This window comes from Microcaecilia unicolor, chromosome 9 (assembly GCF_901765095.1).
Source record: "Microcaecilia unicolor chromosome 9, aMicUni1.1, whole genome shotgun sequence".
Classification (NCBI taxonomy): domain Eukaryota; kingdom Metazoa; phylum Chordata; class Amphibia; order Gymnophiona; family Siphonopidae; genus Microcaecilia; species Microcaecilia unicolor.
The window spans coordinates 133,023,053-133,038,880 of NC_044039.1; the positions used below are offsets into that span (position 1 = coordinate 133,023,053).

General features: G+C 40.9%; 1 protein-coding gene across 1 annotated transcript in view; it reads right to left on the minus strand.

The window, feature by feature from the left end:
- Positions 1–15,828, minus strand: part of SMOC1 (SPARC related modular calcium binding 1) — a 410,799-nt gene that overhangs the window by 281,180 nt on the left and 113,791 nt on the right. Inside the window, exon 2 of the mRNA XM_030215156.1 lies at positions 475–646. Coding sequence (XP_030071016.1) covers positions 475–646 — 172 coding nt within the window. The remainder of the gene's footprint in view (positions 1–474; positions 647–15,828) is intronic.

The following is a 15,828-nucleotide window of genomic DNA, read 5'->3' on the forward strand; positions in this document are numbered from 1 at the left end:
CACTTCAGACAGGCGGACCCAGCCCCATCCCCCCCTACCTGTTATGTTTGTGGAGGAAACAGCGAGCCCTCCAAAACCCACCAGAAACCCACTGTACCCACATCTAGGTGCACAGAACGTCCAACAATATTAACACAGAGGCACTTACTACCTCCTGATTAGGAGGCAGTAAATGCTCTCGCAGTAATCCTGAATCAACCAGTTAATGTGTGGTAATTTGGACATGCTAGCTGGTTAGTGCAGACGAACCCACTCTCCACCCATGACATGCTCCCTCAAAAAAATATATATTTAAAAAATAGTTTGCATACGATTTCTGCATGCAAACAGGGAAATTACAACAGGACACTTTAGCAGATCTTGTGGTAAACCTTTCTCGGCACACTAAACCTGCATTAGGGCTTAGCACACCTTAATAAAAGCACCTCTGCATCAAATAAAAGAAGAAAAATTCCTGGTTGTCAAACAACTTACCTTTGCACCTGCCCCGATGCACCACACTGAGGCCTGGTTCCCTGCACTTGGATCTTTGGTAATCGCACATTGATTCGTAGGTCCTTCCATCTGAGGCACAGACTGGTTTGGGCTGGGATCTGGAGCAATGGGGGTTACATTGAGGGTCCCTGTCACGGTCACTTATTAAAAACTGCAAAATGATAAAAAAAAAAATACTTGACTGTAATTTTTGTGTAGTATAAACTGTATTGCCATTGTCCATCATCCTCAATTACCAATCAAAATATCTCTAGTACTAGTTCATTGTAAGACAACCATGCTTAATATATAGGAAATAAGAAGTGAAAAATCAAACTCCATTCTACCAGGGAATTTTGTGGTAGCCCGGTGGTAGTTCTGGATTGGCACATGACAAGCCTATAGTAAAAGGGTCCCAGAGTGAGAAGGGTATTGCCTATGATATGACAGAATCACAACCAGATGTTAATTTGACTGAGGTTTTGGAAACACTGCAAGATAATACCATATCTAGGGATAAACTCTTTATTCACCTTTATTTCTGGGACTGATCAGATGAAAGTGTTGGAAGCTTATTTAAAAAAATAAAAATAATTTTACTTTTTTGTAGACAGAGGTTGCAAGTATTCCCAGATGTGGTGAGAATCACACAGTTACAACATGTGAAGGCAGAGTTTAGAAAATGTGTATGTGGGCGAATAAATGTATATGGTTGAAACGTGGATCCCATTGTAAGAAGGCTGAACGTGTCTGATAATATTGGTCTTCCACACCTTGAGACAGCACATAGCAAAACTCTGGCCAAAGTCGGTGTGATGGACCAACCATTCACACGTTGCTCACTACATTTGAAAATCACATTAAGTAACTTTTCACCTTTTGTTTGTGGATCTATCCAAAGTCAGTTCTGTGAAGGCAGTATTTGCAGGGGTTTTTTTGGTGCCAGTGAAGATAAAACAGCTCATTGACTTTTCTCAATGCTCATTTTCACGAACGATTATCTGGGTTGGTGGTTGGGTTTCTTTCAGAGGCTTTTTTTCCACTTGTTCTTAAAAATATTTAAAAATTCTAATGCACTTCACAGAATCATAGTCCTATGAAAGTACTTTTTGCCATTATATGAGAGAAATTGTTGTGTTTTCGAACAGGGACGACCATCTCTAAGGGTACCCAACTCTAAGGATGGTGCCACGAAGGGGCGGGGCAACGCGTATTATCGAAACAAGATGGACATCCATCTTTCGTTTCGATAATACGGTCGGGGATGCCCAAATCTTGACATTTAGGTCGACCTTAGAGATGGTAGTTTTTAGGTCGTTTTTCAGATGGTCATTCTCGGTTTTTGGTGATAATGGAAACCAAAGACGTCTATCTCAAAATGTCCAAATCCAAGCCCTTTGGTCGTGGGAGGAGCCAGCATTTGTAGTGCACTGGTCCCCCTCACATGCCAGGACACTAACCGGGCACCCTAGGGGGCACTGCAGTGGACTTCAGAAATTGCTCCTAGGTGCATATCTCCCTTACCTTGGGTGCTGAGCCCCCCAACCCCCCCCCCCCCAGGTCCGCCTGAAGTACACTGCACCCACTACAACTGCTCCAGGTACCTGTATACTGCTGCGATGGACCTGAGTATGGCAGTTGAGGCTGGCATAGAGGCTGGCAAAAAAGTATTTTTAAACTTGTTTTTTATGGTGGGAGGGGGTTAGTGACCACTGGGGGGGTAAGGGGAGGTCATCCCCGATTCCCTCCGGTGGTCATCTGGTCAGTTCGGGCACCTTTTTGAGGCTTGGTCCTTCTTTTTTCTATTATCAGCCAAGGATGACCATCTCTTAATCATGCCCCAGTCCCACCTTCGCTACCATGCCGAAACGCCCCCATAAACTTTGGTTGTCCCCGCGATGGAAAGCAGTCGAGGGTGTCAAAAAATTGGCTTTCGATTATGCCAATTTGGACGACCTTGCGAGAAGGACGCCCATCTCCTGATTTGTGTTGAAAGATGGGCGTCCTTCTCTTTCGAAAATAAGCATGATAGTATTCATACTCTCTAGTCCTTGTTGTGATATATATGGTTGAAACGTGTACACTTGGCCCATGATTTTGAAATAAACGTTCAATAAAACCAGTCAACAGTGTTATGTTTAGTGCCTTGTTATGGGGTTCAGCACAGGGGCGTACCTACAACCCAATTTTGGCCCAGGCCCACCCACCCAAGCGCACACACACACTGCAGAAGCAGTAGCAGCACGTACCACAGAGATGGCACCTGCTCGTACTCTGGCTCAGATCTTTCCAGGCCAACCCGATTTCGGCAGCTCAGACCCACCCACCACTCACTGATTACAGCAGCCTACACGTCGCGCCGTCACGGGCACCCACTCACTGCCGCTCAGCTGATCATTTCTCCAGGTCACATCATCAGCGCGTCCGCGTTGTAGTAGTTGCTGTTTTGTCCATCCTACATGGACGTGGCTGTGCGCGGCAGGGGCATGCTCAGCCTCAGCCTTGCTCTCGCTATGCTCGGCCTGAGCTCTGTCCGCTCACTCATGGTGGCACCTTACTCAACTGGCATAGCTGCACGTGCATGCACGACACGTAGGGTTACTGCGAGCCTCAGCCTGCCTTGGCCCTGCCCTGAAATGTGGGAAATTGGAAAATAAAGGTTCTCTTCGAAATTCAAATCGAGAAGATCATTCCAGAATTGAGTAATTCCAAGCAGCTGCCAGCCCAGCCCAACAGCAGGTAATAAAATTGACAAATGCTTTTTTTTTTACATTACAAGTTTGATATGACATAATTTAACTATATTTAAAACTATTGGGGTTTTTTTCACATTAAGTAAGTGGTTTATGTTGATGCAGGGCAGCTGTTGGGCAGAATACTTAGAAATCCATCATCAAGTAAGGCTTTATTTTGTAGTATTCCAAGAAACACTACTCATGTCTCCTCTCTCTCTCTCTCTCTATCTCTCTCTATATATATCTATATCTATATATAGTGCCCACCCATATTAGCTCTGGGCCCACCCAAAATGTCAGGTCTGGCTACGCCACTGGTTCAGCACATCTGGCCTGTTGCAGGTTTCCATTTAATGGTGATATAGGACATTAGCTGTACAATTGTGAATGCAGTCCTTGGGGCTGATGCTCAAAAGCTAACATCAGCATTAAAGGCAATTAGCAACGGTCTAGCGTGCACATTAATATGTGCAGGATGTTCAGAGGGCTCTAGCAAGTATTAATATGTGCCCCAAAGATGGCTGCAAATTGTATTTAAACACATTCAAATGGATGTTAATGAAGTCAGTCGGTATTCCCTCCCAATGTTCAGAAGCAAATGCTGGCCTTAATGCTGAAACTACCAGCTTACGGGTGGTGTTGAAGGTTTTCAGGAGATTTCTTGTTAATCTGGCACATTAAATTGTGGGTTTTGTCCTCTTTTGTAACTGAAAGGAAGCCCATGCAAGTTTTAAGCATCGATGGTGAGAAACAAACGTGCACCAGTCCAAGCAGAACCAAAAGTAAGGTTGGCGCCTGTTTATCTGCACTTGGCTATGAGGCTTATACTTAAAAACGCAGAAGAATGGCGCAGATGTGTGCCTGCACTTATAGGTTCGTCTAGACATGAACACAAGAGCCTCACTTACTGGAAAAAAACTTGTGTGCATGCGCCAGGCATGTAACTCCCCCTACTTTCGGTTTCAAAGCACAATTTAACCATGCATAAAATCTGAATATATTAGCTTTGAGCATCCCTTAACTAGCTTTCTATGCAATTGCTGCATTATGGGGTTCTGCGCTGTAGGCTTTAGTGCGAACGTTCGAGCACCGGCCTCCTTGTGTCTGTCCCTAGTTGAGTGTATGATAGAAGAATAGCCACATGTATGGCGCCCTCTGAAGTGTGTTGCATAAGCAGCATAGGCACCATTTCACGATAATAGATTGGGGTCTTTTAGTGGCCCACTGTGCCTGGAGAATTAGCTGCCCTGTCTGGGGCTAATGTAATGGCTCAGCCTTTAGTAGTATGTGCGCATGTGGTACTAGGAATCCTGTTTGGCTACACTGTATATTTCACGATGGAAATAATCAGGAGATAGCATGTCAAATGCAGTATTATACATTTTGGACCCGATATTCAAAATGTTTAGCCATGAATATTGTCTGTGACTGCCTCGGTACTATCCGGTTAGTAACAATGCCATCGGAGGCAGAGTAGGGGGTGGAGCCAGTAGCTAGCTGTTGGGCAGCAGTGATATTTATTGGTTATTTTACTGTTTATTTAGATTTGCTATTACCGTCTTATTCTGGTAAAACAGGTCAAAGCCTTTGTGGATGGCAGTGTGAACAGGGAACCCTCACCACCCTCTTGTGATACTGCAGAAGGACAGATCGACCTATTTGTGTATCTATTACAACAAGATGACCTGGATTCCATCCCATCTACTGGTGGGTCAGGAACATCACTGGGCTGAAGGAAAATCATCTTCAACATTTTCATGGTTTCTGGGATCCCAGAACACATTACTGATCCCAAGTACAAGTAGGATTGAGGAAATTAGTAGAACGGGACTTTTCCCTCAGAATGGAATCAACAGTAAATAACCTCAGAGACTCTGTATATATTTTATTTGCTACTCTTGCCTCTGCCACATTTATTGTGACTGCCAAGAAAGTGAATAGTCGGTTCAGAACAATGATGTAGGAGTCGACTAAGTTATTGAGTAAGGGTTAAATTCTATAAATGGCGCCTTAAAAATCGGCAATGAAAAACCACACGGTTAGTGTGATTCTACAAACCATGCCTAAAGTTACGCGTAGTTTATAGAATAAATTCACACGCCATTCTTGCAACTAAAATTTAGGCGCACCCATTTAGGCCACCTAAAACCAAGACTAAATACCTGTGCCTAAGTTAGGCGCAGATCGGGTGTATTCCATAACAATGCGCATAGTTTTCTGAAATGCCCACAGCCTGCCCACTCCAAGTTCATGACCACACCCTCTTTTCTACTGCATGCAAGATCATTTACGCACACCGCGTTATAGAATTCGCCTAGAAAGTTGTGCACGTAAATTCAAATTAATGCCAATTAATGTCGCTAATTAGTTAAGTACCAATTATCGGCACTGACTGACTGTTTTGTTAATCGGTTAATCAATTAAGTTGTGCATGCAATTTGCTTGTGCGGCCAAATTAGCAGGTACAACTTAAAGGCACCATATATAGAATTTGGGGGGTAAGTGGATTAAATAAGAATCTGAGAGAAGCTCCTTATCAGCCACCTGGTACATGCCAGTCCCAGGCCTGGTCTCAACTAATAAATACTGTTTATGTGCAAGGTTATCCACTATTCAAGTACACTCTAGGCAACACTAGTCCCAGGCTTCAGAGAATGGTATCTATGTGTATCTTTTTTCCCATTTTTTCACTGCTTTAATTTTATTTCAGGGATCAGGGGCTAATTTTGAATTGCCTGGCCATTAGGCAGATCCAGTCCTGGACTTACCCATGGCCTGTATGATCTCCGTCATCTTGTATTTCTGGAGAAAATCAATAGGGACAACCTGAAATAGAAGCCTATACAGGCTATGGGTAAAACCAGGACTGGATTATCCTGTCCTGAAAATTTGGAGACAGTTGTTAACCCTCTAAAACGGCCATTTTACTGCTATTAACAGTATGACTCCTTGAACCTGGTTAGAGTCCGAGCATGGACTTAAAAAGATACAACTTTTATAAAAGAAGTCACTAATATTCAATGCAAGAACAATACAATCGAAGTCCTTCACTCACTACTGGCATTTACCTGATAATATGGCTCAATATCTTTGACAAATTTTCACATTTATGAAAGCTTTATGCCAGGTGCAAAAATTGTGCCGGATTTACCAGTGAAAATAATAGCCAGTTTTCAGCGGGGGAAAAAACAACAGAATAAAATCTTCCTAGATCCCCACTTACTGAGACCTAAAGCTATTAGACACATTTATAAAGCAAATATTCAGCTATCTTCCGAACAAAATACAAATGGTCTTTCTTCTCTTTATCAGAACATTCCTGAAAAAAATACTCTCTATAGGCAGAGTTATATCCAAGGAAAGCAAAGTGTGACTTGAATTTTACCAGAAGTACTGAAAAGTGGTGGCCAGATTCCTCTGCTCTAGTCACTGCAGTGTCTCTCATTACTGGGACAGCAAGAAAACTCTGCACTAGTCTAGACTAGAAGAAAGTAAAGCTTGGGGTTTGGGGGAGGGGCAGGGGTAGAGGGGAAGAGGAAGTCAAAGAGGTAAGAGATAAGAAAGAGGTCAGGACAGGGGGCGAGATAAACCGGCAAGGTATATCTGCTTTGTTTCACCCTCCATTCTGCCTTTTTCAAAATATACTATAACATTATTCCTGAGAAAGAGCAAAGTGAGTAAAGGGCTTAATGCCGGCGATAGAAAACAGACATCCATCCACCAGTCTCTACCTTCCCTGGAAATGGCTTCTGACAGAGCACTGCTCGCAGAATAAATAACATAAGGCACCAGGATGCAGAGCTGTCATGTTATCTTTTGATAAGGTGACTCATAACCTTTCAGATGCTTTCAGCCCTCCAAACGTACTATATTAATTGATTTGTAAAATGTTGACACCCTATCTATGCATGCAAAACGAACCATACTGGATATTTACTCCTGGGGGGGGGGAGGAACTTTATAAGTGAAAGCAGACACTTATAGAATTGCCCTGGTGTATAGGCATAGAAAAGTAGCCACCTTCTCTTATTTAATCTATAGGTGCAGGCATTCCCAGAAGTGGAGGATGGTGAAGCAGGAGCAGGATCTGTAATTATGCGTGTATCTTATAAAATACACATGCAGAGCTAGGTTCTATATATGGTGCCTAAAAAAAAACAAAAAATAAGCGCTATTCTATAAACCACACAAAGTTTGGCACTGTTTATAGAATTGGAGGGTCATGGGCATGAGTTGGTGCAAATGGCCGTGCCTAAATTTAGGCGAGCTTCCGGTGAGTAAGTGCTATTCTATAAACAGTGCCAAACTTTAAGTGTGGTTTATAGAATAGCACTTACTCACCGGAAGCTCGCCTAAATTTAGGCACGGCCATTTGCACCAACTCATGCCCATGACCCTCCAATTTCCGTGCCCCCTTTTCGGACTCACATGTAAAATTTAGACACAAATCTGCTGTCTAAATGAGCCTGCAAATAAATAAATAAATGCTAATTAAATCCAATTAGTGCTAGTAATTGCTTGTTAGGATGCCAATTATCAGCACTAATTGGCTCATTATTCATTTAAGCTGCATGTATAGAATCCAGGAGATAGGGGTAATTTTCTACAGGTCACCTAAAGTTTGGTGCTAAGTGTGAATTCTATAATAGCAGTTTTGCGCCTAACTTTGGGTGTGAGCACTTACGCTAGCTCCCAATGGCTGGTGTAAATGTTTGCATTTAACTTTCAGCAGTTAGACACATTATTGATAGCATTCTATAACCCGCACATGTAAAGCTGGGCATGCCCTTGACCCATCCATGCCTCTCCCAGGTCCATGCCCTTCTTACAGTTGCACACTATGGATATTGGGCCAGATTTTATATATGATGCCTAAAAAAAATAAATCACAGAACTGTTTCGCCTAAGTGTATTCTATAAGATTTACACACGGTATATAGAATACGCTTAGTCAATATCATGCCTAAATCTGCGTGCACCCATTTACACCAATGAAAACCTGGTGTAAATCCCAGCGCATAGATTTAGGTGGACTGGGCTGTATTCTATAAGCGTAAATTTTGGAATGCCCATGAAACGCCTATAAACACACCCCTTTTGAACTGTGTGCTTCACCATTTAGGCGCAGTTCATAATAGAATGCGCTTACTGAGTTGTGCGCCTCACTTGCAATTATTCTCAATTAGTGCTCATTATTGTTTGTTAAGTACTATTAAAAATGCGGATTGGCTTGTTGAGCCAATTAAGTTGCGCGTGTAGTTTTAAAATGCACCTGGATCTCGCTGTGGAAATTTAGGCGCCACATATAGAATCCCCAGGTTTGCATGAACATTTTGTAGCATGCCACCTAAGAGCATTGATGCACATATCTAATAATTACTGCCAATTAGCACTAATAGCAATTATAGACAATTATTGCTCATTAACATCAATTAACAAATTAAGTTAAATGCGTACACAACTTTTGCATGCTAATTGCAAAGTTGTATGCAGAACTTTATAGAATCAGGGGGACAATCCATAATCATAGATTCTTACTGACACATACCTAGACAAATTTACGCTACCTCAGAGCAGGTGTAATTTTATGCTATAGCTTTTGGGTAGGCTATTATGTAAAACCATAAAGTGTATATGTTGGCCCTATAAAATAGGAGCAAATATGTATCCATGTGCCTTCCCTCTTAAGGACTATAAGCAGTAAAATCTCAGCCAATAATTTCCCATCTCTCTTTGAGAAAACCAGTAAGATAAGTCAGTCTACACACAGGGCTGCCTTAACCATTAGGCAAGTCTAAGCGTCACCTCGGGTGGCAGCTTCTTGTGGGGTGTCAAAGAACAACTGCAGTCAAAGCAAAACAAGAGGTCCTATCAGCCACACAAACTCCAAGAATCATCAGCACATACTTTTACCTATAGGAAAGGTAGGGAGTTTTCAAGTAGCCTGTAGCCATTAACCCAGGTAAATGACTTTTATAAACATTTTACACTGAGGAAGGGCTGGGAGTAGGACCACAGAAAATGGAGGTAAATAGGAATGGCAGTGAGGTATACAAAGCAGATGGTACAACTTCCCTATGAGGAAAAGCTAAAGTGGCTAGGGCTCTCTTCAGCTTGGTGAAGAGACATCTGAAGGGAGATATGATAGAGGTCTATAAAATACTGACTGGAGTGGAATGGTAGACCTGAATCGATTGTTTACTCTTTCCAAAAATATAAAGACACAATTAAGAGGAAATATATGTCTTCAATCAACATATAATTAAACTCTGGAATTCTTTACTAGAGAATATGATAAAAGCAGTTAGTTTAGCAGGTTTTAAAAAAGGTTTGGATAATTTCCTAAAAGAAAAGTCCCAAGATGGACTTGGGAAAATCCACTGCTTATTTCTAGGATATCCAAATATATACTTAATGGCTCAGTTTTGTCCAAAAATATTTTGTATACATACACAACGGTTAGCAGACAAAACTAATGTATTACAACACAACTATGTTGACTATAGGGGTTATCTCATATCAATCAAAACAACTGTGTCCGCCAATTTTTGGTATGGCTCACAGATTTGTATAGGTTTGTAATCATAGAACACCTCCAGCCAACCAGTAGTATCGAAAAAATGTTCATATATTTATATTATGTAAAGTTCAAAATATACTACTGTTCAAAAAGTAAACATTATTGCAATACGGGGCAAATAATGCACAAGTTTAACTTAGCTTAAGGGCTCCAGGCTCAGTGTGCTGTCTTCTAGAGCTGGAGCTCATCGGGGTTCAACTGAACATAGTGAAACCTTCCCGTAACTCCGTTATCATTGTAAGCCCGACAGGACCCTGTTTCGCGGTCTCTTGCTTTGTCAAGGGCATAAACCTTTATAATACGGAGAAAAAATTGTGTTAATATAAACCAAACTAATTGCAATTTACTTGCTATAAATACCTAGCGTCTGGACTCACAGCAATAACGACACATGTTGATGAATCGCCAATCCAAAATGGCGTTGGCGTCTTAGTTATAGTTGTTATAGGCTCCGCCTCTTTAGGTCACGTCATAAACAACTGACAATTCACATGTATCAAATTAAAAGAAACAGTTCCAATGGAGATAAGTGTTCAAGCCTTGAGGTTCAACTGTATTCAGGCGGAAAATCCAACGAGTTTCTTTTTGAAGCAATAGCCTGTCGATGTTACCTCCACGGGCATTTGGCACTATACAGTCAATTACCATACATTTTAGAGACTCACAAGAATGTTGTTTCGAAATGCAATGTTGAACTAAAGGGGCTCCTATAATTCGAGCCGAAATTCTAGATCTGTGTTCAACCATTCTTGCATTTAAAGATCTGTTTGATTTACCAATGTATACCTTATTACATGGACATCTGACATAATAAATGATGTGAGTGGTACGGCAAGTTGTTTGATGCTTGAGTTGAATGGTCTGGCCATTATGGTAGAATTTAGCTGTCTCTATAGTCATAGGGCAGGTCTTACATCCATTCTTGTTGCATTTTTTATGGCTGCCATATATATTGAACCCAGTAGCTGTAGAAGTTGATAAATCAGCTGGACTTAAAATCTCTTTGAGATTGCGTGCTCGGGAGAATGCCATCCTTAGGCGGCAACTCTCAAAAATGGGATGAGCACGTATAATGTCCCAATGTTGTTTGATGATGTGTGCAGCCGCTTCTCCTCCTTGTACATATTTCATAATAAACGTCATAACAGGATCTTCTTGTGGGTCAAATGTCTTGTTTTGTAATAGCAAGTCCCGATTCAGATGTTTAGCCCTTGTATAGGCTTTATTTAAAACTGGTTTGGGGTATTTACGTTGTAATAACTTGGAGCCAAATACATTAGCTTGCTGACGGAAGTCCAGTTCTTCTGAACAAATCCGTTTAAACCGCACAAATTGCGAAAAAGGTAAGCTTTGTCGGAGAGTTTTAGGATGACAGCTGCTGTATTCTAAGATGGAATTCCTATCAGTGGATTTGGTGTATACCTTAGTTTGTAAGCAGCTGCCATTTAATGTGATTTCAACATCGAGAAAATGGATATGATTATCTGAGAAAGACAAAGTAAACTGGATCCGAGGATGGCAATTATTTAACCATAGTTGAAAATCAGTTAGCTCATTGACAGTGCCCTTCCATAGGACAAAGATGTCATCGATATATCTGCGCCAGATCACAATGTTGTGACAGTAGGGAGAAGTATGTAACCACTTAGTTTCAAACGCGGCCATGTACAAGTTAGCTAATGTCGGAGCAAAAGTGGCACCCATGGCCACACCAGAAATCTGGAGATATAAACTGTTCCCAAATTTGAAGAAATTCTTGCATAAGGCCACCCTCAGCAACGACATCAAAAATTTAGTCGGAACCTCATGTGGTCTCTGTCTTCCCTCCAATAACATGAGCACTACTTCCATTAGCTCATCCTGTGGGATCATTGTGTAGAGAGATTTAATGTCAAAAGTTGCCATTATACACTGAGACTGCGGAATACGTGTGTCTCTCAAAATCTGTAGGAAATGATTAGTGTCCTTGATATATGAAGGGCATCGTGGAACCATGTCTTTCAGGAATGAATCCAAATAAATAGATAGAGGCTCAAGAAGAGAACCTCTCGAGGAGATAATTGGCCTACCAGGGGGCTTTTGAAGATCTTTATGAATTTTTGGTAATAGGTACATAACCGGTGTAATAGGAGTTTTGTTGTTCAAAAAAACAAACTCTTTATTGGTTAAAAAGCCCACCTCAAGACCTTCCTTAGTAATATCCTGGATCAAAAGTTGTATCTGTGTAGTACAATCATGTTGTAATTCTACATATGATGTCCGGTCGGAGAGTTGTGTAGCTGCTTCAGACAAATATTGCGCTTTGTTTAATACAACGACCGCTCCACCTTTATCGGCCCGTTTGATGATAATATTGGGATTGTTCTTTAATTCTTTTAAAGCTTTACGTTCATTTTTGGACAGATTGTCACGAATATAAGGTGGTTTTTTACAAAAAAATCTTTGAATGTCACGAAGAACTATTTGTTTGAAAGCATTAACAATTGGATCTAGAGGGATAGGAGGGGACCATTGTGATTTATTAGCTACCCTAGATTGTGGTTCACAAGTAGTAGAACCTTCAAAATAAATCTTTAATTGAAGATTTCTAATAAATTTCTCTAGATCTACTCGAAATTGAAAGAGATCAAAGCTATTCTGAGGTACATAAATTGCAATTAGTTTGGTTTATATTAACACAATTTTTTCTCCGTATTATAAAGGTTTATGCCCTTGACAAAGCAAGAGACCGCGAAACAGGGTCCTGTCGGGCTTACAATGATAACGGAGTTACGGGAAGGTTTCACTATGTTCAGTTGAACCCCGATGAGCTCCAGCTCTAGAAGACAGCACACTGAGCCTGGAGCCCTTAAGCTAAGTTAAACTTGTGCATTATTTGCCCCCGTATTGCAATAATGTTTACTTTTTGAACAGTAGTATATTTTGAACTTTACATAATATAAATATATGAACATTTTTTCGATACTACTGGTTGGCTGGAGGTGTTCTATGATTACAAACCTATACAAATCTGTGAGCCATACCAAAAATTGGCGGACACAGTTGTTTTGATTGATATGAGATAACCTCTATAGTCAACATAGTTGTGTTGTAATACATTAGTTTTGTCTGCTAACCGTTGTGTATTTCTAGGATAAGCAGCATAAAATCTGTTTTACTGTTCTGGGATCTTGCCAGGTATTTGTTAGCCAGCTCTGTAAACCCGGAAGTTCAGTGCTGGTGCTCAAAGATGGTCTCGCATTATATGTCCGGGTTTGGCACCAGTGGCTGAATATCAGGCCCTACATAATGCAGTGATAGACAAAGCTTTGCATATGAATCCTTCATGTCTGTAAAATAATGCATCGTATGGTGGCATGACCCTTTCTCCAAATTAACACCAGCCTTTATAAAACGAGCAGCAGCAGTCACTCTTCTGGCTCCTTTCTTTGTGCATTCCATGGTTGCCACATATCTAGTGGATGGCAGTATCCCTCTACAGAGCTGACACAGCAAGTGAGGATGACTTTTTTCTATCAAGCAGTTCACTTATCCAGTGTGGCTGATGGATATGATCTTCAAATTTTCCTGGTTCTGCCAGGCAGATTCACCTGTATAAGAGCAGACAACATGTCTTGTGTGGAGTCCTATAGGGTAGGGATTGCACAGAAAGAATTCATGTATAGTGGATGAGGTTCCCAAGAGCAGATCACAAATTATTTATTAGGATTTATCACCTTTTTGAAGAACTTCACCCAAGCAGATGCACAGCAAGAACATTAGGCATATGACTAGGAGCTCCTGTACTAGGCAGGGTGTTATGGGTGTATGTGAGGGGGGGCACCACACTAGCATGATCCAGTCCCCCTTCTCTCACTTAAGGTCATGTGAAATATAAATCTTAATGTCTTTGTGTCTTGAATAGTGGGTTCTAATGCAATGAAAGCATGAGACTGTCAGAAGCAGGTGGGATGGGAATCAAGCTCTATTCCTCCTGATCGTAGGCTGCACCTTTGACCACAGTGTTGTAGGCTGGGCTGTTATAGTCTATGCCTGGATTGAGGTCCATTGCATGGGGCTTACACAGCCTTCTTGCTGACCCCCAGCTGTTTCTATTACTAAAGGTAATTGGCACCTTCACTAGTTGTGCTCGGCCAGTTCTTATGCTGGTTGCTGGACCATGGCTTCTTGCTCCCTGTACCAGGCATGAGCTTGAATCCTCCCTATTCTAGGTCTTAGGTCTTGTTCTTACACATCCTGAATCCTGGGTTTGCTCCTGGCTCCTGGTCTTATTCTTCATAGCCAATTACGGATCTTCAAATCCTGGCAGTCATCTAAATCCAAGAGTTTTACCTCTAGGGGACAACAGCTACTAAAGGCATGGCTGGGTCCTGAGTGTTTCCTGTGTTCTTTTCTATCCCATCACAGTGATTCTGCAGTGTTCTGAGTTGGTAAAGCTCTGCTTTACTACCTGAACTATGGATGTTATATCACTGAGAGCAGGAGAAAGCCATGTGCAAACATGAAAAAAGGGTCTTTTTTTATTTCAGGGATAGGGGAGGTGGAAAGAGGAAATAGTTGGATGTAGCATGTAGTTCATCAGGCTTTATACCATCCTAAGTGGTTGTTTTACTGAGCTGTGGTAAGCGCTAGTGTGTGCTTACCACAACTCAAAATGGCATACCATGGGCTGCACTGAGGCACCCTTTGGTAAATTGACAATCTGCACACGCAAACCATGCGTTAAAAATAATATTTTTTATTTTTTTGCAGAGGGGGATGTCGGGAGATGGAGAGTGGGTGTGACAACGTGAATCAGCGCAGTTACATTTTTGTTAATTATATTGTTTATTGTTTTTCAATTTCGCTAATACACAAAATTGATAAGAAAAATCAGTAAGTGAGGTTACAATATCAAACAAAATCTATTACCAAATTATTTCCTCAGAAACCAATATAAGTCCACATTTGGGAGTTCAAAATATAGGTAACAGTTGAAGAACTTAAGGAAACAAAAATAAAACAAAATAGTAGATAGGCGTGATTTGGACTTTCTTTATATCATCAAACATTGTTTATAGTTGGTAGAATTGTTCCAATTGTCCTTCTAGATGTTATAAATGCTTCCAGTTGAGAGGGATCAAAAAAGACAAATTTTTCAGACCGATAGGTAACCAAACATTTGCAAGGAAATTTTAAAAAGAAAGTTGCTCCTATTTGTAACGTTTCCTGCTTCTTCTGAAGAAATTTCTTCCTCCGTGCTTGTGTTTCTCTCGACACATCAGGGTAGACATTAATCTTATATCCCTTAAAGATCTTTTCACGATTTTTATAAAATAGTTTAAAGATCCAAAATTTATCTGAGGAAAAAGTAACAGTCGCTACCAAAGTAGCGGCTGCTGCTTGGTCTGTTATAGAAGATTCCAACAAATCAGTCACATTAAGGGGTTGATTATCCGAAACCTGTTGATTCCTGAAAGGAAGATAGTATGCTTGTGCAAACAAAGGAATATTTTCTTCTTTTATTTGAAAAATTTCCTGAAAATATAATTTCAGCATCTCTCTAGGAGATATCTCTTTCAGATAGGGAAAATTCACAAAACGTAAATTATTACTTCTGGTGGAGTTCTCCAAAATCTCTATCTTCCTTCTGGAATTTATTAAATCCTTTAAGATAGTCTGCTGTACATCTTGTAATTGTTTTATATCCTTCTCTTGTTTTTCCACTTGAATATTTACTTGTTTTACTTGTTCTTCTACCCTTTCAACTTCTTGTTTTACCTTTTGTACTTGGGGAATTAATGCCTTACCTAAATCTACTATTAAAGTCCAAAGGCAGTCTAACGTGACTTCAGGAGGTTTAATCTGTAATTGAGCAAATGAAAAAGCTCCTACCTCCGTCTTTTGTTGCAGCGGAAAGATTCCTGCCATACTGGAGTCACTTTGATCCTCCATAGTTGACTCAGCCGTCGTGGTAAGCTCTGCTCTTTGATCTTTGCTTGCCTCACTTCTGCCTAACTCCACATCCACTTCCGGGATTGGAGTTGAAGACATTACCGA